The 27,593-nt window shown below is 41.1% G+C and overlaps 1 protein-coding gene and 1 non-coding gene across 4 annotated transcripts in view; both read right to left on the reverse strand.

The window, feature by feature from the left end:
* Positions 1 to 27,593, reverse strand: part of DTD1 (D-tyrosyl-tRNA deacylase 1) — a 144,018-nt gene that overhangs the window by 7,255 nt on the left and 109,170 nt on the right. For 2 of the 3 annotated variants that reach the window (XM_015597228.2, XM_025039816.1), the window contains one exon: positions 9,504 to 9,676. In XM_015597228.2, coding sequence (XP_015452714.1) covers positions 9,524 to 9,676 — 153 coding nt within the window. In that variant the 3' untranslated portion in view covers positions 9,504 to 9,523. Of the gene's footprint in view, positions 1 to 9,503; positions 9,677 to 27,593 lie in introns of those variants that run through there. The other variant, XM_025039817.1, reaches the window with a different exon arrangement.
* On the reverse strand, positions 221 to 339 carry LOC112471153. Its single transcript, XR_003043220.1, has one exon. It is a non-coding gene; the product is annotated as a 5S ribosomal RNA (ribosomal RNA).

Below are 27,593 nucleotides of genomic sequence, written 5' to 3' on the forward strand. Positions count from 1 at the left end.
GGGATCTCAGACATTAGGGTAGTGGTATGCAGTGTGGTCCTTGGACCAGCAGCATTAGAATTGCCTGAACGTTTCTTGGAATTACAGGCTCTGGGCCCCACTTCACAGCTGACAAATCAAAATTTGATATTTTTTTTTTAGGCGAGGCAACCCTTGGTTGACTTCATAGATTGCAAGGACCTTGTCAGCTTACAATCTCTTATTTTTTTTTTATTTTTTATGCCTACAGCACCTGGTCTTCCTAGGTGGTCTCCCATCCAAGTACTAACCAGGCCCAACCCTGCTTAGCTTCTGAGATCAGATGGGATCGGGCACGTTCAGGGTAGCATGGCCGTAGACTGCTCCTATATTTTAATCAAGATGTTAACCCAAACCTAAGACCCTGAAACCTATTAATACTTCTCTTATCACTTGCAATACTAATAACTGAAATCCTGAAATTGGTTCTCACACTGACCTTTGAGAAACTACATCTTGTTGGTATAAATAAAAACCTTTGTTTTTGAACTCAAAATGAGCTTTGGGAACGTGCTTAAATGTATTATTCTTTTACATTTACTCCAATTAAATATTCTACATGTTTTAATGCTTTGAGATAATAAATGTATGCTTCAAATGCTTGATGTACAGGTGGAAATAATAAGGTTTACTACAGAAGGACAAATGACCTAGAAAATGTTCATGGTATTTTGTTAGATGATTAAAGCAAATAATATATGTATATGTGTGTGTGTGTGTGTGTGTGTGTATGTGTATAAAATATCTCTAACTTTGTAAAATTAAAGAGACATAGAATTATCTGCTTAGAGAAAACATTATAAAAGCATTATGTTATTAATGATTATCTTAGAATAATGAGATGGCATATGACTTCTATTTTCTTCTTTGAGCATTCTAGCATTTTTGAAATTTTCTACAATGAATGAGCATTAATTTTATAATAAAAATAGCTTTAAAAAAATTTTTTATAAGAGAAAGACAATTAAGGAAGTCTAAGTCCCTCCTAGAGAATCACAGAACCGGCAGGGATTCTGAGAGGTTTCAGACCGGGGTAAACCATTCGGCAAAAAGACTTTATCAAACATTTAACCGGAAGGGTTTACAACTAAGTATGACTTTAGAACTAACTGTGATACTATTGGGACCCCTAACACACAGTCCTAATTATAACATTAGCATTAGTATTATGAGTGATTAGCTTCCAAAATGCACATAAGAGCCTTTTGGTCAACAGTAGATACTGTTCTACCTGAAAGCTACCGTCACACCACAATATATGGATTGGTCAGTGGATGCTTTTTATTTCTAATTCCACTTTTAATAAATGTTCCTTCTCATTTTCTTGAACATAACTATAGAAAACCCTAGAGATCAGGCTGCTGGCCATCAGCTGGGAGTGGCTGGAGATCATGAGGTTCACACAGCTGGAAGCATGAACAAGGAGGGGAGCATGAGCCATCTGTGAGGTCTATTTGCCAGATCAGAAGTGCTGAGTAGAAGTCATGTTCAAGCTGATAAACACATGATTCTCTAGAAGAGTGGACCACTGACACTTGACATTTAAAAACCCTAGAGAAGAGGTCATGTGCCTTCCTCTGAGAGCTGGTGAGATGATGTCTATTTCCAAATGCACTTTTTGATGTCTCTCTGAGCCAGGTGAGCTATTTGAGGGCCAGACATGACCTGTAGGCTAGGGGCACCTGACGAGCAGTAGCAGGAAGTGCCTGATAACTTAGCACCACAACTTCCTAGCCTTATGAAAGAAGATGCTGGCATGGTTCTCTTTTACTGCCTGCAAACCTCGAGGACAGTGGGTAACAGTCCAGGATAAGGAGAAAAGAATCCCTCAATAGTCTGTTTAAATACTGAGTCTCTCAAAGATCCTGACTTCCAGATGATCTGCTTCTGGCTTTAGGCCATTAGAGCAACCACAAGATATAAATGCTAGAGGTAGGATATACAACACCGCAGACCTGCTCTCCAAACCACTGTCAAAAGAACCAAGCTTTTATTTATTTCAGGTCATGGCTGGGGATTTAACCTGAATTCATTTGCCTTTAAAAGGAAGGCTTTCTATGAAAAACATGAAAGTCGCTGTGAAGTTAATGTTATCAATGAAGAATTCACTCAGACTTTCTAGCACTGTTAGAAATCATGGTGAGCCCTCCATCGAATTGTCAAAATTGAGAATCTCTTCCTTTGCTTGAGTGCTGATGGTCCCAATTTGGTGATGAGAACACAGGGACAGTGATTCAATTTCCTAATTAAGAAAGTAAAGCTTGGTTTGATATAATAAAGCAAGCGAAGCAAGCGAAAAAAAAGTGATGTTACCTGATAGTGGAAGGAAAAAACTCTGACAGCAATGTTTTTATTTCTTGGTAAATTCTATCCTATCTATTTCTCATGTATATTTCTACAGATTTAACCATGTCAGTCTTATAGAACTTACAGTAGTTCAGATAATGGTCTCAAAATCTTAATTCAGTCCCTCTAGGTTAGTGCTGTCCAACTGAATTTTATGCAGTGATAGAATTGTTCTCTAACAGCACTATTCAAAATGGCAATCATTAGCCATATGTGACTCCTGAGCATTTGAATTGTGGCTACTATGACTGAGGAAATGAATTTTAAATTTTATTATACTTTAATTTACATTTAAATATTCACACGCAAGTAGCACCTACTGTATTAGATAGCACACTCTAGGTTATCTACAAGCTTAGCTCTGCACTTTAGCAACAGACAGAATTACTAATTGTGGCCGGCTTCCTACCATTTTCATTTAAAAAAATAAAATTCACTTAAACTAAAACAATAGCAATAGTTTACCCATTTATCCCACCCTCTGGCAATCACCCATCTGTTGTCTGTATCTATGAGCTTGTATTATTATTATTATTATTATTATTATTATATTAAGAAAAAAATGCAGTTGGATTATTTTGATATTTATTTCATTTAGCATAATGCCCTGGAAGTCCATCCATGTTGTGATACATGGCAAGATTTCATTCTTTTGTATGGATGAATAATATTCCATTTTATATGTACACACAGATACACATACTTATCATGATTTCTTTATCCATTCATCTATCAATGGACATCTTGTTTTTTTCTATATTTTAGCTGTTGCAAATAATGCTGCAGTGAATATGGGGGTGCATATATCTTTTCGAGTTAGTGTTTATTTTTTAATAAATAAGGCAAATGAGGTAAAAGCCTGAGCATGAAGACTATCCAGCCCAACTGCTAGTAAAGTAACATAAAGTGCCTTTAGTGAGAAAGCAGATCAACCTCATATGTAACAAAGGCCACACTTAAGGTTCGGAAACAGTAACATTCTCCAGGAAAGAAATTGGGCAGAAAATAACAACTGAAGAAATACTGCTTAAAGTTTCCTGAATGTATTGAAAAACATACATTTACAGATTCCAGAAGCTTGGAAAACCCAACGCAATTACGAGAATGAGACTTAGATATGATACTGCTGTTGAAATTATCAGAAAAGGAAAAATAACTATGATTGATATGTTAAAAGCTCTAATGGAGTGTAGACAATATGCAAGAACAGATGAGTAATGTAAGCAGAGATGAAAACTCCAAGAAAGAATCAAAAGGAAATGCCAGAAAAAAAAAAATCACTATAACAGAAATGAAGAATGCTATAATGGACTTATCAGTAGGCTGGACACAGCCAAGGGATGAATCAGTAGGCTTAAAGATAGATCAATACAAACTTTCCGAACTGAAATGAAAAGAGAGAAAAGAATGGGGAATAAAAAGAACAGACCATCCAAGACTTGTAAGGCAATTGCGAAAGGTTTAACTAACATGTAACTAGAATACCAGAAGGAGAAGAGAGAGAGAACAGAGAAGAAATATTTGAATAATGGCCAAGAACATTCCAAACTTAATGACAGAAAACACCAAATCACAGATCCAGGCAGGAACCAAACTTAGGAAAACTATAAATGAGCTGCAAAAAAAAAAAGAAAATCTTGAAAGAAACCTGGATGTGGGGGGGGGGGAGGGCGGGGGGCAGGAAGGCAGGGAGGGGTGCATGGGGGCAGCCGGGAACTCACCTAACCTAAAAAGGAACAAGGATGAGAATTACAGAGGACTTCTCAGAAGAAATTATGCAAGCAAGAAGAGAGTAGAGTAAAATATTTAAAGTACTGAAAGAAAAAAAACCCCACCAATCTAGAATTCTATACCATAGAAATTATCCTTCAAAAGCAAAGGAGAAATAAAGACTTTCTTAGTTCTATGCTACAAAAACACTAAAAGAAGTTCTTCAAACAGAATGAGCACAATATAGTTCAGAAATTTGAGTTCACATAACGAAAGGAAGTGTCAGAGAAGAAATCAAGGTAAAATAAGATATTTTCTTATTCTTAATCCATCTAAAACTACTTATAAAATAATAATAGTAACAATGCACTGGGTTATAAAGCATATGGAAAGTGAAATGAATGACAGTAGTGTCAACAGTTGGGAAGGAGGACCTGTAATTCATGTGAAGTGGCACAGTTATTTGAAGGTGGACTTAGATTAGTTTAAAATGTATATTGCAAACTCTAGGGCAATCACGAAAAATGTTTTAAGTTAAAAAAAAAAATAAAAACACCACCTCAGAGGCATAGCTAGTTTTGTATCATGAAATACCAACACATGGACTGGAGAACTGGTATGAATGTTGATACAAGGAAGCAAAGTGGAGCTCTGGGAATGAAAGACTCCCACTGTTTTATTCCCACCTTCCAAAGTGGGAATAAAACAGTGAAAAATGATGAAATATCCTTTTAATAGAACACACACACATAAACACAAAACTGTTTCAGCTCATTAAAAAGCAATGTGCTCAGCCATGACACATCTTACTATTCAGATAAAGGTCAAGTTGAAAAAGCAAACAGATGGCAGCTTCCAAAACAATTCCCTTTTTCATTTTCAAGTGTATTGACATTTGAGGACAGAATTGTGGGGTACTGGTCAGGACCATGGTCCTCTCACAGCCTAATGATAACAGTTAAGTAAATACTCAACGAGGTGATACTTGAACCTGTAATCAAAAGCAGAAACTGCATTCTTTTAGTGAGAATTTGTCCTAGTGCCTTTAGCTGTGGGCCAGAAAGGGAGTAAAACTGAGTTGTAGCTTCATAGAAAACCTTGAATCCTCCCAGCTTTGTGAGGGAGCCTGAAGGAATGAGACAGAGGACAAAAACAGAAATTAATTTCAGCAGTTTCATGTCCACTTAATAAAGAATCAATATTTGCAATGTGAGAGATACGCTGACACCTTGGGAATGTCCTCTGAACTATGAAGCTTTTTGACTAATTTTCAAAGAAAAGTATGCCCAAGATCAGGCAGTTTCTCATTCCATTTTCTTTTGCCTTTTCTTTCCCATACCTTAGAAATTGAAAGGGGCTCCCTGTAGAGCCTGTGAGGCTCCCTAGGGCTCATTCAGCTCTCTTGCTGAGGTGGTAGGGGGTGAGGGGGGACAAGCACTGCGGTTTTTCTGTGGAGCAGAGCAAATGCCAAGGTCATCTTCTGTCTGTCACTATTTAATTCAGCTCTTATAGCATGTGAATATTGGGTGGCGATTTTGTGGGTCTACTAGGATGACAAATTTCATGAGAAGGGGCAACAAAAGCCCATGGGCAACAAAAACCTCGAACATATAGTCTTTAGTCTAGCCTCCTTTAGGATCTGAGATCTGGGAACATGGCTAAAATCCCCAAAGTGAGGGTGCCACAGGACTTCTCTGGTCCTCGACTGCCTGTGGGTGTCTCAGAGGCAGCCAGAAGGAAGGCTCAGAGGACCCTTCACTTAACATTCATCCACAACTGGACATCAGCACCAGCCACCAGGTCTGCACTGCCTGATCTCTGGTTTGAATAATTGCAACTGGACGCTGACCTTAAACTGTCAATAAATGAATGGTTTTCCTCCTGCAATTAGTCAAAACACAGATGGTATAACCTAAATGTGCAAAAACAAAACAAAACAAAACCACAAAAAACGTGGCCCCTGTATATTCATGGGCCCATCTAAACTTCCTCATGAGCCTCCATCTCACTGAGTAGGAGCAGGGTAAAACTTGCGCACACAGTCACGCTGTCTCGCCTTGGTGTCAAAAAGCTCTCTCAATCCTCAGTGGTCTCTGTGGCCAGGTGGCTGACGTGGCTCAGCACCTAGGCCCTGGCACACACTAATAAGGGGCACTCAGTTGCTCAGGGTCCAGAGGCCTCCTTGGCTCACTTGGCCTTACCTCAGCTCTCACAAGTACTACAGACTCCTCAAGTCTCCCCAGAAAGAGGTCATTTCTAAGACCTGCAGGGACTATCAGTACTGTTAAGAGCTGAGGCCATGACCCCTCTGCCCTCCCACATGAGCTGTTTCTTTACAATTTCTAAGGCAAGCTCACCTCACCTCTTCCACCAAGACCCATGGTGGGCCCGAAGGATCCCCACACAGTTCTCTTCTGCAACCCCTCACAGGGTAGGTGAGACCTTTCATTAACTCTTTCCACCTCCTGAAGCCTACCATGTCTGGCCACCCCTTTTACTGAGCTGCAGCAGCCTTGTGGAGACCTGGAGCCATCCTGCACAGCGGTCTCCTTCTCAAATTTCCACCAGGGACCAGAGCACAGGCCCTCATGGCTTGCAGTTTTCCCATCAACCTAACTCCCACCCCAAGGATTCTGACCTGGAGCAGGTAGCCAGAATGCAAGTGTGGCCTCTGGCATCCCCTGCATCTGTCTATCTTCTCTCTCAGTGACTCTTCTAACCTGAGGGCTTTCTTTCACCTTCCCTCCTGTTAGGCAGGGGCTTCTCCCTACATTATTCCTCTTTATTCATCCTCTCCCCATTTCTTTCCTAGGGCCATAATAATAATATAGCTGCAGTGAACTTGATTTACAGGGGAAAGGAAGGAAAACACATCTGTCTACTCTTTTCAAAACACTGTGCCTCTTGAGTTTGCTTTCCCCATGGCTGTGTTCCCTCTCTGGCTAGCTCTTTTTGGGTATTTGATGGGACAACAGTACAATTTAGCCCAAGTTCTATGCTACTGAATCTGCACTATCTTGAGAATGAAATCATAGATTTAAAATTTTTCCATTGGTTTTAGAGAAGCAAAAAATAGATAGCTACAAGTCTATGAGAAACTTTGCCTCTTAAGCTTGGGAGATGTTAGAAAGAAATGTCCACTTTCAACTCTTGCCCTTCTCAATTTGTGCTTAGCTTTTTTTTTTTTCCAAATATCTCTTCCAGAAAGTTCTGTGATATACAGTTACTGTCACTTCCTCTATGCACGATACTCTCAGGTGTTTCTCTTGCTCACAAAAATGGCGAAGTCAATTCCAGGCTGTCCAGTGGCTACAGGATACTGATGTTCATGGTACACTCTCTATTGAAATTATTCTGAGGCCAAATTCCAACACAAATGGAAAGTTATGTTTTGCACTGATTTTAAAAGTAGAATTCAATACCCCTCAATAAATAAAACAAAGATTTTCAAAGCAATGATCAGACATAGTTAAATAAAAAATCACAATATTAAATTTATAAAATGTTAGCAAGTTGATAAATATAATCAAGAAAGGAATCAACTAAAACTAGACAGATACATGCAAAAAAAAAAAAAAATGGAACTAGATCTTTTTACGCCATATACAAAAACAAACTCAAAACTTACAACCGAAGAAAAAAGACATAGGGCAATGCTTTAGTGGGGCCAAAAGAATAAAAACATGAGGCTGGGCAGCTGCCCTCAGCCCAAGGAGTGGAAACAGGAAGGGTCCAGGGATTTTTCTCCTGAACTAAGGAACTATCCAGTATGAAAACTTGGCCTAATGAATGCCACTCCCTGGCCATCAGATTAGCCTGTCTTTCACCCTTTGTTCAGCGAGCAGGAGTGGGTACTGGAATGTTCTCTCTAACATACTCCGCAGGGACAGGAGAAGCTTGAGAAGCAGCTCCACAGAAAAACTGAGAGAGTCCCCTTCAATCTGCTCCCTCCCACCCCTGCCTAACAACCCATCCTTTCTGAGCTCTCTATTCTGTTCCTTTGGTCTGTTTATGTTTGCGAGCTGGTTCTATTGCACCCAATTATCACTATGGGTTCTGTAATATATTTCAATATCTAGTAGTGTACGTCTGAAAGGACATTTCTTAGACAGACTTCTAACCTCCACTCCCTTTCATAAAGGAAAGAGAAAGCAGGAAACTACCTAATGAATGTTCTCTTCTCCTGCAATTAGGTATCTCCAGGACAAATATGTATGTTGACTTGGGTTGACCCACAGCCTATAAGCTGAAGGCTCCAAAATGCATTCTCTGAGCTTGACTCCTCTTGATTTCTGCAACTGCCTCCAGCCTCAACTCCTCAAGGGTGCTTAAAGTGATCTTTTAAAACTTTATCTAATTATGTCACTTATACACTTAAAACCTTTCATAGGTTCCCAGGATGAAATCCGAATTTCTTAGAGTTGCAAATCAGACCCTTCTGTCCCAGAACCTTCCTACTTCTCTAACGTCAGAGAAGCTCCCTAGACAAACTCCCACCACTTGTACTCAATACATCAGCCACTCAATACTTCTGTTCCAAAACTTACCTGTCCTTGTCCCTCCCCACCAACGTTTACATCAGCTCTTCTCTTGGCTTAGGCAGCTCCCTACCCTCATCCGTCATCTCCTTATTTCTACATGTCCTTTGAGGTCCAATTCCAGAGTCCTCCCCTCCCCAATTTCCTTCTCTACCCCACCCCACGTCCCATCACTACCACAATGCACCATGCTGCAGTGTTATTATTCCTATGCTGCTCCCTGAACTTGTGAACGGTGGCAAGTAAGAGGCTCTTGATAATGGGTTCACTAGGGTACTGAACTTGAGCAAAGGACCGTCAGATGGCTGGATCAAGTTTTAGAGGCCTCTCTCTGATCTTCAAGCAGGGAAGTGGAGTTAATGCTACAGTGAACAGAGATGCGTCCCTGGAGGTAGAAGTGATGAGAATAAAACTCCATTTCAGGAAAAGTAAACTGGTGGTGCCTTGCAAGGCAAAGTTAAGGATGGTGGAACATAAGGCAAGAAATTATGAGAGGAGGCTGCTGCAGACAATGATGGTGTCCACTGAAGCTGCTGAGAGGAAGAATGGTGAGGACTGAGCAATGGTGGGAGCTCGTGTGAAGCTCCTGGTCTGGATTCTGGATCTGCGAACACTCTAGAAATGCTAATGGTAGCAGCAATTGTTGACTATCATAGGCAACTGAGGAAGGTGACATACACAGAACCTCCTTGGTGAACATCCTAGGCCATGGGTACCTGACCCTCCCACATCTTAACTTTTCTCTCCATCCTAGAAGTCAACAACTTAAAAAAAGCTATGGATTAATGTCCATAAAGTGAATTCAGCCTCAAAAGCCATTCTGTTCTCTATTCATTGCTGTCTGCCCAAAATGTGGTAAGACAAAGTTATGCAGGGAGGGGACTCTCCTACCTGAGTTCTGTCCCTGAAGACTACGGTTCCCGTTCAGAAGACACGTCACCTTCAGCCCCGCTACTGGCACTGCGGTCTTCTTTTCGAGGAGCATTTCTTTCTTTGCTTGATTCAGAAGGCCCTTTGGCTCTGGTCTTTTCTTTCCTCTGCTGCTGTTTTTCAAGCTTGGACAGCTGATTATAAAAAATAAATTATTTTGCAAATGTAAACATGTGCCTTTATATTTAAAATAGCAATTACTTGACAAGTAGCAACCACTGAAAAAGCTTTTGTCTGGTAACCTGGTGACCACAGTAGGTCACATGTGCCAAATTATACACAAAATGTTTGTCAGCAAGACACCTGAATCATTGATACAGATTATTCATATGTTTATCTCTCTCAGACTTTCCATCCCATAACTCAACTCATCATGCAATATTTGAGAATGATCAGTTACAGTCTTATTTGACAGGCTGAGATGACCCTATAAATGAGAAAGCTTTCGTCTATTCTTTTTTCTTTGATGTCTCTACAGCTTTTTTCTTCTATCACGTTGTCTTCTCACTTAGTGTTTTTTAAGGAGTGATCAAAGCACTCCACTATCTGCTAAAGATAAGAGAGAGGCTGTGAATAAAGTACAAGCACATTTAGACATTGTCTCAGTTCTCAGTTTGTTCTTTTAGACTGAGCTTGATTCGTCCATAGCCAAACTCCAAGTGCTCCTAGCAGGCTATGTGGTGGCTACCCATGGATGCTGGACATGGGAACCCTCTCAGTCCTCCAGATGAGTTGGGGACATGCCTCTAACATCTAACCCTGAAGGAACCTGGATCTCCCCAACTTGTTCAAAGAAACCACAGATTAGATGGTTGAAAGAAACTTAGATCATCCGATACTCTGAGTAAAAGCACAGCCACTCTAAAAAGAAACACGCAGAGATTGGCCAAGTTTTGGCCCACGACATTTTCTTAGACCAAAAAAGCCATCTGTAACAAAGCCCAAGAGACAACATCCAGTTTCATTCTCCTCCCAGACCAAGAATGCAAACATTCTCTAGTTCACATGGAAAGGGGAAACTTAATAAAGGGCTTGCTCCTCCCTGCTGGTCCTTGTCCCACATCCAAAGAAAAGTCACTATAATCAATCTGCCAGATTATCTATTACAAGCAGACTTTGAGCTAAACCTTTAGATAGATCAACAATCAGCAGTCCTCAATCTGGTCCAGAAAACCAAATTTATTAATGGTTGATTTTTAATATTATCTTTCCCACTCCCCATTTACCTGAAAAGCTGTAGTAAACAACTAAGTTGGTTAACACGCTAATGAAGACATCGCTTCACCTTTGACCCACCAACTTTCCTCCCAGATAACTCTCCCGATAAATTCATTCTCGTGTGCACAGGAAAGACTCATAAGAATGTGCACCGCGGTGTTGTCTGTATTAGCAAAAAACTTGAAACAACCCAAATATCCATTGACAGGATAGATAAATATAATATGGTATAGTCACATGAAGCAATACTGTGTAAAGCAGATCTATATGTATCAAGATAGATAAGTATTTAAAATCATGTTATGCAAACCAAGTTAAATTTCAGAAGGCTATATAAAGCAAGATAAACGATATTATATATTCTAATGGGCTTGTGCCATTAGAATATATATAGAAACCAACTTCAGTACACCAGTTAACTCTGGAGAGAAAGAGAAGAGAATGGGATCACAGCAAAGTGAATATATGTGGGCTTCAAATATAACCAACAACTTTTACTTCTATAAAAACACAACCAGATCTAGAACAGGGCTGCTGACCAGTGCCATTATGTGAACTGCTTGCTACTGGCATTTGGACCTCTGATAAGACACTTGCACCAGGATGTAAAACAACACACGGCTTCCTTCGTCAACAAAGTCTTGCCGTGAAAAGTATCAGCCGCTGAACTGTGTGCTTAGTGACATAGCTGATTTCATTCTGGTTCAAGCTCTTTGTCTCATTATGACCTGGCAACAAACAGTTTATGTACAGGCACTTTGAACAGGAATAATCTGGAGCAAAGATGACAAACAATTAGCATTTTTTAAAATCTGAGTAATGGCTATATTTTCCATGGATGGTTATTTTTCTCTATACTATTATACCACAGATTATGGAAGAAGTTCTTGCATCCAAGATGACAGCCCTCCTTCTTTGTTTCCCTTTTGGTGTTAAAATGTTCTTTCTTTTATAAAATGATAAGGATAGCAAATAGGATCCTTTTGTCTTGCCTTTTTTTTTTTTTTTTTTGCAAAATAATCTTGCATTGCACAATATGAATGTACTCAACATTGTTAAACTATACACCTAACATGGTTATTAGGGTGGTAAATTTTATGTTATGTGCATTTTACCACAATTAAAAATATTTATATAGATATAATTGACATATAACATTATATTAGTTTCAGGTGTAGAACATAATGATTCAGAATTTGTATATACAGCTGACCCTTAAACATTGCATTGCACAATATGAATGTACTCAACATTGTTAAACTATACACCTAACATGGTTATTAGGGTGGTAAATTTTATGTTATGTGCATTTTACCACAATTAAAAATATTTATTGAGATATAATTGACATATAACATTATATTAGTTTCAGGTGTAGAACATAATGATTCAGAATTTGTATATACAGCTGACCCTTAAACAATGCAGAGGTTAGGGGTACTGAATATCATAAGGAAGAGAAAATACATTTACAGCATTTATTGAAAATAATCCATGTATAAGTGGACCCATGTAGTTCAAATTCGTGTTATTCAAGGGTCAACTGTATTGTGAAATGATCACAACAAGTCTAGTTAACGTCTATGACAAAAAAAAATTTTCTAATGATCTTGGAAAACATAAAGTTGGCAAGCCATGCTGGACCCCCTGATTTTTTTTTTATATTCCTATTTCATGAAATCCAAACATCTGGAAATCAATGTTCTGCAGTGAACTGTGATATGCTGCCTTCTGCTGCCAGCAGTTTACATTTACATCAGTTTTATATACGTGTTTATACATGTGTATATTACATATGTGTGTATCTACAGACAGATTTTACACACACACACACACACACACACACACACATATATGTAAAGTCATGAACATGTCTGAATTATACACTGGAAAAGCATGATTTTCATTTTAAAAAGAGACCCTGTTTTGTTTCCCCTTTAGAGGTAAATATATAAAATGTGAATATCGTCAGTGACATAACCAAACCTCGCATAACCAAAAATAACCAAGCCTCTCCTCACTGCTAAGATTTCACTCTCATGTAAAGGCTTGTTTGTAATCCAACCTGTTAGTCACCTTCTACTCGTTAAAGCTGTTGGGAAACTGGATCCTGAGATGGTGATGGGGATCAATTTTCAATTAAAGCGGGTGTCCCTGAGGCATCTCGGTCCCCGCAGCGCCTCTCTGATTCCACACTGAGTCAGAGGCCCCAGCAAGAGTACAAAACTGCAGAAACATCAATTTGACCTTCCACCCTACCATGGACCATGCTTGTAAATCATGTGATAATTATTTAAGCAACAGGCGTAGCCTAAGTTTCTGTAAACAATGTAATGCTGATTCTCTTACATTATTTATCTTAAAATAATCCCAACCACATATGGCTCCATGCCTCAAAGTAAAGTTCTCTGTGAGAACATTGTGAACTAACCTAATAAATTTAAGCCTTTTCTCAGAAAACTTGGAAGCTAATGCAGCCAAAATGTGGAATTTACATCTCAAGGCAAGAAAGCCATGTACTTTTTTTCCTTTGAGGAAACAAATGAGAAAGAAAGAAAAAGAGGAAGAAAATAAATTGGTACTGCATATGGACTGATACAGAATGTCAGCAGCTTTCAAATTATCAGGGAGATGCATGCCAAGGAGAAACGGAAACCACTATAGGCCCCATGAACACATGGTCTACAAACACTGAAATGGAGTACCTTTGGCTTTTTGTTTGTTTGCTTGTTTTGTAATTAACCTGTGAGAGTGTCCATATTGCAAAGGAGATACTGCCCAAACCATACTGGCTCTAGTACCTTAGAGAGAAATCCAACCTCCCAAGGCAGTTCTGGGCAAACACCACCAGGGGCCAGGTAACTGTCCTATGACCAGCCCGTACCTCTCATGGTGGATCTCAGAAAAGGGAGGCCAAAGCAGGGGGACTAGAATATCCAGATCCAACCTCCCCAACTCACGATTAAATCCACTGAGAAAATAAAGGATTTACCTTTTAATTAAGATGTCTGTGCTCTAATTGCATGTGTAAGAATAAACTAGTTGCATATGGATACTGCGATGTTCTACCACAGGGCTTGCAAACTTAAATGTCTTGAGGAACCAGGCAGGTAGCAAAATGAGTGAAAGAACTAAGCATAAGACAATAGGGCATGGTAGAGACTGTGGCCACACTGGAGAAGACAAGCTCCACCTAAGGGCATTCACATTTTCTTTTTAAACATGTATCTGGACAAATATAACATCAATGGGAAAAATATGGGCCACCTGTTAGGGATCCCCATGTTGCACTTTCTGTTTGCTCTTAACAACCCAATAACAGTTATATTATCATCGAAATCCCATGGAGAAGCAAGTCAGCTTCCTGTACCACAAATATAGTCATCCTCTCTTCCTTCCTCTCTTCCTGCTGGCATGAGCAGCCTTCTACTTCAGAAATGGCAACGTCTGACCTGCTGTCACACAGGCATGTGAGAGAAAACACAGACAACAGGACTGGAGGGTACTGTAGTGGGGCTTCAGAGAAAGGCAGTCCTCCCTAATAAATGTACATGCAAGGAGACCCAGAGGAGAAAAACGAGCTTTGGAATGGTGGCAGCTCTCAGCATGAGGAGGGGATGTCCAGAGGTACAGAGGCCTCTTGAGAGCCCCAGCGGGGCTGAGCTAGAGGAATCAGCTGTCCTATATGGGAGGTCATCAAGCTTCTAACTGCTTAAGCCACACTCGGGTAGGGCTGCATGCAGCTGAAACCAAAATATTTCATAACATATCCATTGAAATAAATGAGAAAATGGATGTTCAGTGGGTTATGGGACTCACTTAAGGTTTTTCAGAATGTGAGTGACTTAGATAGGACCAAACTCCAGTCCTCTAGACACCAAACTGCGTATTCTTTCCAGGGAGCTACATGCTCTCTTTTGCTTTATCTAGGAACTTCATTAACAGATATTTATTGAACACCAGCTACAAGTCATGTCCTAGTCTAGGTGCCAAGGACACAGAGGAGAGTGAAGCAGAGCCCCTGGCTTTCTGGGGCTGACTGTCCACCAGATGAATAATCGGCAATCCCCACCTATAACTAGCCAGGCCCTGTTCTAAGCATTTGGTAAGTATGAAGGTTACTATTATAATCCCCATTTTAAAGTGGAGAAAGCTGGGGTGCTGGCAACCCCCACCATTCTACTTGCAGCACAGAGGAGGCCAAGCTGCCGTCCTTCTTTGCACTTGTCTTCATTGGTAGAAAATACAGAGGGAGGGACCTCAGGGCCATTTCCATTTGCCAAATTAAAGAAAAACTGGTCCTGATACAAGTCTAGCTCCTTGGTAGTTTAGCAAGAAACTGCTGCAGGAGTTCAGTTTGCCTGTATGCTTTTGCTTTACTGGCTGAAGAAGTTAGAAAGATCAAATACAACAACTACTCAACTTTAATCAGCTGGAAACAAAGGCTAGATAAGGGAGTAGGGAAGCCCCAAAAGCAATAAGACCCTACAGTTAGCTTTCTAATGTCCCTGGCACTTGTCCTCATGTAAAGGCCTTGCGTGGTCCGTCAGTGGCAATGCAAGAGGCATACCAGGGTGAGGGGGATGAGTCTGGCCCCAAGGCCACCCACTAATACAGGGCTAGCAACAGGAGAAAGTGCAGCCTAGCAGACAGGATAGGGACCCTCAGGGGCCAGCCACAAAGCAGGCAGCCACAGCAAGCAGTCAGCATCAGAGCATCACAGCAAGGACCACAAGATGGCCAGAGTGGTGGGCCTCAAAAGAGGGGTAAGCCCTCCAGTTCAGGGAGGTCAGGAAAGATAGAGGCAGGTAGGGGATGGCCAATGGAGCTGGGGCTGACAATGGGGTGGGAGTCAAGGTCCTGCTGGAGGGCTAAGAAGGCATGCAAATTCCAGAGACCAGCATCATCCTCTGTATATTTCTTCTTCACTGCCAGACACGCTGAGGAAAACGAAAGGCAGTGCAGGCTATCTGAGCAAAATCCAACAGGCAGATGTTGGTTGAGGCAGGTAGGGGATGGCCAATGGAGCTGGGGCTGACAATGGGGTGGGAGTCAAGGTCCTGCTGGAGGGCTAAGAAGGCATGCAAATTCCAGAGACCAGCATCATCCTCTGTATATTTCTTCTTCACTGCCAGACACGCTGAGGAAAACGAAAGGCAGTGCAGGCTATCTGAGCAAAATCCAACAGGCAGATGACTGAAAACAAGAAATTCAAAGGCTGTACAAGGAGACTGAAGAACGAGAGGCCAAGGTGAGGGTGAGAATGATCCAGCAAAAGCCAGGAAAGAGAGAGGGGTGAATTATGGTTAGGGTGCACCCCTGGCAGTTAACTTAAGTGTCTTCATCTGGGGGTGGCAAGTGAGTCAATGCACTGACAGTAGTAACCATCACCAAAGACTTGGGTGACAGACCAGATGTGGCAAAGTAGCACAGCAGGCTGCGTACTGCTGGTGTGTGGGAGTCCTGGGAACAAATTTTTCCCAAGTTCTCCATTAATTAAGACAACCATGGTGATATGATTTGCAGTTTAGCACACACAAAACACTGGATGAATAAGGGCAGAAATGAATAGGACCTGCTCTGTTGGAAGAGTTTACAGGTGATGGCCTCAGAAGGAAGGGAAGCTCGAACTTTTGCTTAAGTCAACTGTGTGACCAATAGTTCATCATCAGCATTTGAGAGAAGGAAACAGCATGAAATCCACATAGCAGTGCACACTGAGTGTCAGCACTACAGGCAAGTCCCTTCTCTTAATCAGGAAAAGGAAAAACAGAGACTCTTGGGCAGGCTATTGAATCCTCCTTGTCTCCATATGCTTTTCTGTAAATGATATGTCACAGCCTGCTTGGGCTGACTGCCAGGTCACCGAGGACAGTGTGCAACATTTGCACATGTTCTGAGACGTGTGAAGCACCAAATAAACAAAGAATCATTCTTATCTGCCCTGTTCTTTCACACCCAAAATAGCACTTCTGAAGCATCTTTAAAGACTGATCCTTTCACAATGCAGAATGATCCAGTGTGACAAAGACAAAATGAGTAACTTCAGGCCTCTGTGGACACTAATGAGCTGCAAGAAATACCCTGATAAGTAAATCTGAGAGCTCAGTGCTCCATATACAGTCAGACTCCACGCCTCCCAAAGCTCCAGCAAACCTCAGACAAGGTTTGCTGTCCTGAAACTGGTAACACCCACCGAGGCTGGAAGAGTTCACACAGAGCTGGCAGAGATGGTCTGTGTCTGCTGTTACCATCACCCCTGCCTGTTTCTCCCAGGAACACCCAACCCTACCAGGCTGTTAGGTGCTAAACGCAGTTTTGAAAGGGTTCTAGAAAACTGATTTCTTTGCAAGTCATATCAGGACAAAACGGATACCCAGGACTACTCATAGAAGGACTACTCTTAAGAGTAAAATGGTGTCTGAAACTCGCTTCCACATGATCTGGGGATCTGATGGTTAGAAATTACAGCTTCCTATAGATGTCCTCATAAGTACCATGAAAATCACTGTGGATCTTACTCTTTCTCTTTTTTGAGCCTACTGTGGACCCCCACCCACCCAAAAAAAGCTTTTCCTTCCTCACAGGGTCCACAGACATAACCTGAAATGTTAATTTCAGCTCTTTAAATTCTGTGCCCACTAAGGAAATAAATGATCCCTTAGATTCTGACAAGTTGTCACCTTTAGCATTCCAAGAAGTCAAGGACAGATATTATGATTATTATTATTCCCAGATGGCTTTTGAGCACAGTGGAAGTGAGGTCAGTTGAGAAAGAGCATGCCCAAGGCCACGGCCAGGCAGCGGCCATGCTGGAAAGATTGCCAGGTATCTAGACTCCTGGCCAAGCCTTCAGTCGACCTCGCCTCCTTTTAGAGCCAACGCTCACCCGGGGCTTCTGGGGTTAGCCACGGGTCCAGGGCAGCAAGCCCTGCCTCTATTTTTGCTAAGGTCATGCCAGGTACAGCCCTTTCTTTGAGTTATTTTAATGCTAGTTACTTTCTGCCAGACTGTTCTGTCCCGCATATGAGCAAAATCTAATTAGAGAGTGAAGAAAATAACAAAAGAAAAATTCAAGCCTCATGAAGCCAGTTACTATGATTTTTATAGACCGTAGTATAGATGGAAAAGTTCTGTTCCAACCAACCCCTTGCAAAGATTCCAAGAAAGTCTTATGGTGCAAGTCATAAAGATCAAATGTCTCCTCTGCAATGACTTTTTAAAATACCACAAGATATTATTACTCCTAGGGTGCTGGCCCACACCTGTGGCCCTGCTGTGTCAGGAGGCACAACTGGGCAATCACAGGAAGCTGCAAAGGGAGGTCTCACTTTCCAGGTTCCTTTCAACAAAATGTACCAAACCCATCAGTGCATTAACTCATTTTAATAGCTTTAGAACTTTCCTCAATGTTCACTGTCTTTCCTAAGTGTCTATCAACTCCCACCACCCGTAAAAAAACGCCCTGACTCTATCAAGTCATTTAAACTGCCCTGTGTCATCATTCTCTCACCCTGCAGATAAACAGAACAGAGCCAACACTAGGTATTTCTTTTGTTGAATAACCAAAAATCTCAAGGCAACATATAAGTAAAGCATGCTGTAGAACACAGAAATATTCAATCAGCAATGAACCTCCTCAGGGCTGGCTGATCACCGGACTTCCTTGTGCCCCAGTGCATGCTGCTAGACCGCACACATTGGGAGACGACCTTCCAGCACGACTGTGCAGATGCAGTAAAGCCCAAAGGGCCCAGCACAGTGACCAGAGCAGTCTGCTGCCCTTCCATCATACGTGAGGACATCTTCAGGAGTGGTTTCTTTAGGGAGTGACAGAGACCTGCACTCAAACTCTGGGAAAGGACACTGCCACCTGCTAGCCCAATGCCCACATGTCGACTTCGCAAATCCACTCTGCCTTCAGAACCAGGACATCCTTTGAGCGACTGGAAATCTCTGGGCCCACGACCTTTCATTTCTCTGTTTCTTTCCATTCCTTACAGACCGAAGAGGCAAGGGCTGGGAAAGGGGAAGAAGAGAAGGCCAATTCCAATTGGTAAATTATATCAGCAAAAATTTGAGAAGAGAGAAGTGTGAATCGACTGCGGAATTTTAAACAATCTGTAGAAACCTACTTCCATAGATTACCTCGTTGACTAAACCATTTTTTAAAAAGCGACTGGAATTTATATTTGGGAAGGTTTTTTTTAATCAAATTGTAACTTGATACAATTTCATATTCTGTGATAATTCTAAAAGCTATTTTGAAAAAAATCCTTGTGTAATGGAAAACCTGACAGAACATTTGACGAGGATGTTTCCATACACGCCACAGCGTCTGCCATTATGTGAATTGTCACGTTGTGTTATTTTTAAATCAACTGGCTGCTTAATAAAAACATTACGAAGCAAAGTGCACACATGGTACCTAATTTTCATACATTATTAACTCTGCTTGAGGTTTTTGCGGGAATTAAAAAAAAAGCAAGCAGGCATCTGTTCCCATCTGAAATCGTGCAAGCTAATTTTATTTTCTAATTCCCCATTGTTTACAAAAATCCTCTTAGGCCTGCAGAAATAACAGGGGTGGGATTTGGGTGTTCAGTTGCCTTTCTCATTATTCTTACTTAACTAGGTCTCTTTTGGTCTACTCTTCACTGACTGAAGGATAAAGCCAAAGGCACATGCTGGAATGGCTCCAGCCTTCAGGCGTCAGTACTAGCTTGTTTTAGGTCATCGTGGGATGTGCTGAGGGGTTTGAAGTCAGCTCATGTGTGCATTTACCTATCAGTGTGGCTGCCCTAAAATCTTCCAGTTTAGCCCCCTACAGCAGATGTTGTCAGGGCTTAATGTGTCTCCAGCCAGAGGTTACCTACAGCATCAGTGGACAACAGACTGCGAGCCTGCACGCAACCTCTGACCTGGAGCACCTGTACCTCTTTGCCTGAGGATACCACCAGGCCATGGGAGAGTGCTAAGCCTGAGTGCAGGGCAGGCCAGAAGTGTCAGGAAGTTAACACCTCTAGAAGTGATCTCAGCCACTGAAAAATGAGAGTTGGGGAACTCAAACTCCCAGCTTCCTCATCTCTCATTGTGCCAACTCTGGGATATGTTCTATATAGCCCCCAAGAAGGTACTCAGGAATCATCAACTGACCTTTTGCAGGCTTTCTCCCTCCTGGTCTCACCTCCAACCTTCCTGGGAAGACCTCCTCCTTAACTACTTGAATCCATATTCTTTAACTTTGGAGAACCCAGACCAGAAGTATTTTCATTTTAATCCTTTGAAATAAGCCATGTTTTAATGTGATAATTCATTATGTGTAATTGTTTGTTACCTGATCTTAACCAGAATTCTAAGCTGGTTTACACGCCTACACTCTGGAGGGCAATGACGATGTTTAGGATTACCCCATTCAAGGCACTGAAAGATGCTGCAACACGAAGAGACAACTGAGCAAGTCTGAGTATAATCCTGTGACATTTTTATTATTATACTGATTCTGTGAAAACAGTTCACCCCTATATATGGCAAATTATATATTCTAACAGTCAGGATTTTTATTACTCCATTTCCTAACCCTATTGGGGAACAAGGTATTGACTGCATTTCTAACATTTTTCAACTTTTCATCATACCTATGGGCTGGGTTTCTCCTTCAACGGGGGCTAATTGTAAAATTTCAAGAGTTACAATAACAACAACAAAAAAACAAACAATCCAATCAAAAAATGGCAGAGGACCTGAACAGACACTTCTCCCTAGAGGACATACAAACAGCCAACAAATATATGAAAAGATGCTTAATATCGCTAGCTATTAAGGAAATGCAAATCAAAACCACAATGAGATACCATCTCACACCTGTTAGAAAAGCTATAATCAACAGGACAAATAATAACAAATGTTGGAGAGGATACGGAGAAAAAGGAACCCTCATACACTGCTGGTGGGACTGCAAATTGGTACAGCCACTACGGAAAACAGTATGGAGGTTCCTCAAAAAACTAAGAATTGATCTACCATATGATCCAACAATTCCTCTACTGGGTATTTACCCCAAAGACTTGAAAACCCATATCTGTAAAGATATTTGCACACCGATGTTCACAGCAGCATTATTCATAGCGGCCAGGACATGGAAGGAAGTGAAGTGTCCTATGATAGATGATTGGCTCAAGAAACTGTGGTACGTATATACAATGGAATATTACTTGGCCATAAGAAGAGATGAAATACTGACATTTGTGACAACATAAATGGACTTTGGGATAATCATGCTAAGTTAAATAAGCCAGACAGAAAAAGTTTAAAACCACATGTTATCACTTATATGTGTGCTGTAAATCTAAAAGCAACAAATGAACAGGACAAACAAATAGAGACTCATGGACATGGTCTATAGACTAGTGGTTACCAGAGGGCAGGGGGGTAGGGGAGGAGGGAGGAAGTAGACGGGGTAAAAGGATCAAATATACGGGGGTAGGGGGAGGGTGAAGTGGGTAAAGGGGATCAAATATACGGTAGCTGAAGGAAACTGGACTTTGGGTGGTAAACACACAATAGAATATACAGATGTCAAATTATAATGTACACCTGAAAATTATATAATTGTATTAACCAATGTAACACCAATAAACTTAATTAAAAATTTTTTTTCGAGAGTTATGAGAGAAGTAACCACTTCCCCTCCACTAAAAGAGAAGCAACAGCCCATAGCATTGAAAGGCCGGAGACTAGCTTTCTTCCACTCCACACACTAAATGAATGGCCTTTCCTACCCTCCTCTGTGCCTCTGTGCATTTTCTGTTTTGTAGGCCATAAGTTATTTGAAGGAAGAAATAACAGGAAACTATTTAGTCAATATCTAGCTTAGACTTAACTCAGCATCTATCAGGCTCTTGGCACATGTCTGGTTAATAATCATGAACTGCAGCAAAGTTTAAGAAGACACTAAAACCATTTCAGTTTTGGTATTCCAATGCATAATTGGTAACAGAAAACTGCTCATGAGCATTTTAAACTAACAGTGTTTTTTAAATGATTCAAAATGTTTCTTTAATTTACAAGAGTCTTAAAAAAGGGGGGATGGATTTTTTCTGCCCCACTTGGTCTATAAGTTGTACAAATGCCAATAGAGCAGATTTGGAACAATGAAGAATTATTGTGCAAAATAACAATAATCCAGAGAAGAGGAAGATATGGGACCCAGAAAAACAGTGGACACAACCTGAAAGCGAAATCAAGGCCAGGCTTAGGCAAGATGCTCGGCAGCCAGGGGAGCAACCCATCCATAAACGGTGAGGCCCCAGAGGGTGGGCTCCCACAGAAAAGGTCCCTAGAGAGAAAGCTGGGAAACAGAGATTTGGGAGCAGGAGGTATAAATACAATACTCTGAGCAAGATTTGAAGAAGAAAGACAAGTACATACTCCCAGAAAAGCAAAAGGCTGAACAACAACAAGAAAAAATCATAGGATACAATTTGGCTCTGTGGTGGCTAACAGTTACACAGCAACACCAGTATAAATATTGTTTATTGACTCAATTAAAAATACTTATAGCATAATACTGGAAAGATGTAGAGGTAGGGAATGAACAGTGCTAAGTTCTCAGCTATAGTAGTATGAAACAGTGCTAAGTCCTCAGCTATAGTAGTATGAAATAAATAATGCCAGATACATCAAGAAATAGTAAAAGTTTATTATTTAGGGATAGAGAAGAAAGTACCCAAAGAAATACCTTAAAACAGGTACCTCAACCTTTTTGACATCAGGGACTGGCGCTCCTGTAAGAACCTAATGCCTGATGATCTGAGGTGGAGCTGAGGCGGTGATGCTAGTGCTGGGGAGCACCTGCAAATAGACATGAAGCTTGCTAGCTTGCCTGCTGCTCACCTCCTGCTGTGTGGCCCAGTTCCTAACAGGCTATGGACCTGTACCAGTCTGTAGCCTGGGGGTTGGGGACCCCTGCCTTAAAATATGTTAAAGGTGCTTACTTGTGGGTAAGAAGACAGAGATGGGGAAAAACACTCAGAGGGGGTGTTCTTTTTCATGACAAGACATTAGGTATTATATGACTTTTAATTGTGTACATAATTACTTTAATAATTTACAATTTGTTTAAGAAAGCTCATATAGTGAATATAGTTAATAATAGCTCCATTACTATAGAAAAAAATTATGATTCAGAAAAATCAGTTCGTGTAATCCCTCTAATACTTAGAGGAAAAGATGATAAGCAAAAAGAGCAGAGACTTGGACATCATCTGTAGGGCAGGAACTGCAAAAGGAAAGTTCAGAGCAGATACAGAATAAAGCAATAAGCAAAGACATTACAGAAGGACATCCCGTGGGCTACCAAAAGGCTCAAGTATACCCTGAAAGGATCAACGATCAGGGAAATTTAAGAAAAGAAATCCACACAGAGAGCACCTGTCTTCTCTTCCATACCAGTAAATGCCACCAGAGAGCCAAGGCACAGTAAAACACTAACAAACTGCATGTTAGATGAATAAAAGAATGACTGCATGATGATAAACAACAGAAGGGCAACAGAGGAAAGGAAGGAAGGAAGCCGTCCAACCACCAGGACAATACTTTCAGTGAATAAAAGATGGTGACCTAAATATTCTGTATCAACCAAGACATTCCCAAACATGCAAATATTCAGAAAGTATTATAGCCATTCCCATTCTTAAAAATAAATGCATAAATAAATTACTCATAGAACTCTAGCCTCTTAAGAGAGTATTAAAGGAAATTCTTTTAAATAATGTAACCAATAGAGTTATAAAAGTTCCAAAACTAATTTGTGAATAAGAAAATGTAAATGGATATTAACCAAACTTATCAGGATCTAAAATCCAGATTCACAAGCAATTTTTTAAAATGTAAATAAATGCAAATGCCTAATAACCTTATAAAAAAGAGTTCAATTTCACTAGCAATTAAATTGATGGAAATAAAAACAATGAGACATAATTTATGATTCAATAAATTGATAAGGATTAAGCAATGATAATAGTCTTTGCAAGGGTTTGAGGAAAGAAACACTATGTCAATGATGGAGTATATAAATTGGGACCTGGGGGGACACAATTTGGCAATGCACATTTCAAAGCACTAAGTATATATACATTATGAACTTCACCTCTTGGGATTTATCTTGTGAAAAATAAGTGACTTACTGCATAAGGATACATGCAAAATGTTCACGGTGTTCGTTTTTACAATAGTAAAAACTGTGCAGGAATCTACATGTCCATAAAAAGAGAATTCTTTAAATAAATTGAGACATTCTAGATAGACTGATTTACCATTTGAGGTGTTGCTATGGAAAATTTATGGTTGCAGTAATCAAAAACTAGAATTTCCATCTCTTCATCATTAAAAAAAAAAAAGAAAGAAAGAAAACTTAGGGAACAGTATAAATTCGGCTCTGAGGGCCTGTCTGGTGTTAGAAAATGCTAAAACCTGAGAGCACAAACAAGACTGACCCTGACAGAAAGGAATAGGTGCAGAGGACAACATTTGAGGAGGCCCTCAAACGAAGAAGCCAGATACACACATGCTAGGAGTCATTTCGAGAGAGAGGAACAGAAATGATCAACACAAAATACAGGACAATGGTCGTCTCTAGACTAGTGATGGAGGGGACATTTGTGAAGAGAGGAAAGAAGAAGACCCCTGGGTACGGGTGATTCTCTAGGCTTAAGTTGGAAGGCAGATCCTTGGGCATTCATCATACTTTTTACATTTCAGCTATCAAATATTATGCAATAAAAAATTTTTAAAACACATGAGTGACAATACTTCATTTTCAGTCATGCCTTTGCCCAAACAGCTCTCATAATCTTACTTGCTTCTAGCAGGATACCTAAAGAGAAAAAAAATCTATTGATCACAAACTTAAAATTCTCAGGTATGCAGCCTGTTAGAAAAGATAAAGTACTCTTCAATCGTATTATTATGACACTTTTGCAAATTTCTTTGAAACCTCATTTCTGAATGCCCTTGTTTGACTAAAGGATCCTCATGTGGATACCCGACTGGGAGTCAGAGATGTAACAGGCAAATTTTCTTAGAAATCTAAGGTTTGTTATCATTGCCACTTATTTCTAAAAAGAAATGTTAGCACACCACCGCAAAACTCTCATGAATTCCATTTCTGTGGGAGAAATGTATTTATAAAAACATCAGCTATAGTTTGGGTACAAACAAAAGCTGCTCTACCCACCTCCAAGATATCTTTGTCATTAGCCACAACTTGTTTTTCAAGATGCTATCAGGAATTACCACCTCCTGAGAGGATGTTTGTTCACAAGGAAATCAAGAATAGATGTAATGCTCACAGTCATCTTAGTATTTTGATTTTCCTGCCTCGAAGTACACCTATTACTAGATGACCTGGGAGAAAAATACAGATGCTTTCCCTAACACATCAGCCCTGCTCTGTGCTATGAGAAAGACCTGTCGCCTCCTAAACAACTCTGCTGACAAGTTTCTTATTTAGTAAGGCCTCCAAAAGACTTGACAACATTAGGGCCAAATCACTTGGTTATTCTACTTCTCTCTACTTTCTAGATTCCCACATCCAGACACCAACAGAGAGGGGCTGAGTGGCAACAACCTACTTGGAAATGGGGCTGGCTCCTCGCTGCTCAAAGATGCTCTAGGCATCTCCAGGGAGCTGGTTGGAAAGGCAGACTCTCAGGCCCACCTGACCTGTAGGATCATAATTTGCATTTTAACAGATCCCCAGAGGAGTTGTATGCACCTTAACCTTTGAGAAATGCTAAGCTAGAAGGCTTACTTTAAACAGAGAATGCATAGGGTGCATCCTATCCAATTAGATCATAGCGAGCAGCTTGGAGAGCGGGGCATTGGAGACTGTTGGGAGAAGAACTAACTCCCATCCCCTAGTCATGCCTTGTTGCTGCCAGCATCTAGGCCTTCCCGGCCCCTTGAGAGGTTCCTACAGTCCAGCAAGTGGTCTAAGCCAGACAGAGAGGCAGAGGGGCCAGGAGGGAGTGTCAGACTCCGATTCAATGGAAAGGCCAAATACAAACCCTTCCAGGCTTCTACCCATCCTCCTCCTCCTCCTCCTCCTTCCACACACACACATACACACACATCATTCCAAGCTCTTGCTCTTTCACTATGTCCCTCTTCTCTCATCCAGGCTCCCAGGAGTCTCTTCTCTATGGCAAACAACCTCCTCTCTACTTTAACCTCCCCTCTGCCTTACCTTTGACTGCCTCTCACACATGGACACTGCTTCCCTGACAGCCCCCCAGTGCAGGACTTTCATTCCACCATGCCCTCCCACCCACCACCCACAATGAGGCCTGCCTCCTCCTATCTCCCTCCCTCCCCTGCTATCCCAAGCCATATCCCAACCATCCCAGGAAAGCTTTTTTTGGAGTTCATAACCTGGGGTCACACGATCTCCTATCTGCCTTCTCTGACCTCCACAGAGTCTCTTGTCACAGACTCTGGCCCAGGCCTCGTTGTCACCCTAGGTGACACTATTTCCAATCAAGGTCCCTCCAGCTACCCCACTTCACAGTTCTGTGGCCTCCTTACTCCAGTACCATCCCTACTACTCAGAAGTGCTCACCTTCAGAAAACCTGATATTCCACTCTCTTAGCCATCAGCTCCTATGCTTTGGTTCTGCCAAACTCTCCATTTCATCTCTCACCTACTCCTGGCCTCCTCCACTGGCCAGACGCGTTACCCATAGGAAACCCTTCTTTGACTACTGTGACTAATTTCTAGCCATTTTCAAAAAAGCAAAACCTCCATCCAAAGGGAATTCTAGGCTCCCAACACCACTGTTAAGGGTAGTTACATTTTATCTGTTTAATATACTTGGGTTCTGCATGGGATTTTGGCTAAAACACATTCTATACCTAAAGAAGTCTGAAAACCATTTAAGGAGATCACTGTAACTACCTTAACAATGCTCCTTGCCTCTTATTGTCACCTTCAAATCTACTCAGCCCCAGTGAAGCAATCAAAATGCCAACTTGATGGCCTATAAACATCACTCCCTAGTGGCATCATTCATAAAAGTTGAAACAACACAAAAGTCCATCAACTGATGAATGGATAAATTAACTGAAGTACAGCCACACCATGGAATAGTATTTGGGTAGATGGGGGAGGTGGTGCAGGGGACTGAAGTACTGATACATCGTACGACATAGGTGAACAATGAAAACATGCTAAGAAACCAGACTCAAAAGGTCATGTATTACATGATTCCATCTATATAAAATGTCCAGAATAGGCAACTCTATGGAGACAGAAAAGAGATTAGTAGTTGCCTGAGGCTGAGGAGGATGGGGGAATGGGGAGCGATAGCTAAAAGGTATAGGACTTCTTTTTGCAGTGCTGGAAATGTTCTAAAAATTAACTGTGGTGATGGCTGCACAACTAGGAATATACTAAAAGTTACTGAGTTGAGCTTGGGGAGCACCCAAGTCTGTCATGTGGCTCTAGAGCTCAGAGTTAGGAGTCGCTGCTTCCAACCACATGCTCTGACCAGGCCTACTACACACACAAGTCCTGAGCCCTATGCCACCACCTTGCCACTGTATGCATGTGAAGAGCCATACTGTCACGCCACTCATTCCCTACTGCCACAGGCCCCAGCAAGTAGCAGTCCAAACGCCATCCTCACTAGCTGGCCAAGGCCAAGGCCAAGAGGAATGCGAAGATGGTAACTCTTCAGTGTTAAGTCTTCAACACTCCACTTCCTTCTCTGGGAAAGAGCAAGTCAATTCCAAGGCCCTTCTTGTCCCTGTTGCAGTGAACATCTTAGGAAAACA

Source organism: Pteropus alecto, unplaced genomic scaffold, assembly GCF_000325575.1.
Source record: "Pteropus alecto unplaced genomic scaffold, ASM32557v1 scaffold45, whole genome shotgun sequence".
NCBI classification, from domain to species: Eukaryota; Metazoa; Chordata; class Mammalia; order Chiroptera; family Pteropodidae; genus Pteropus; species Pteropus alecto.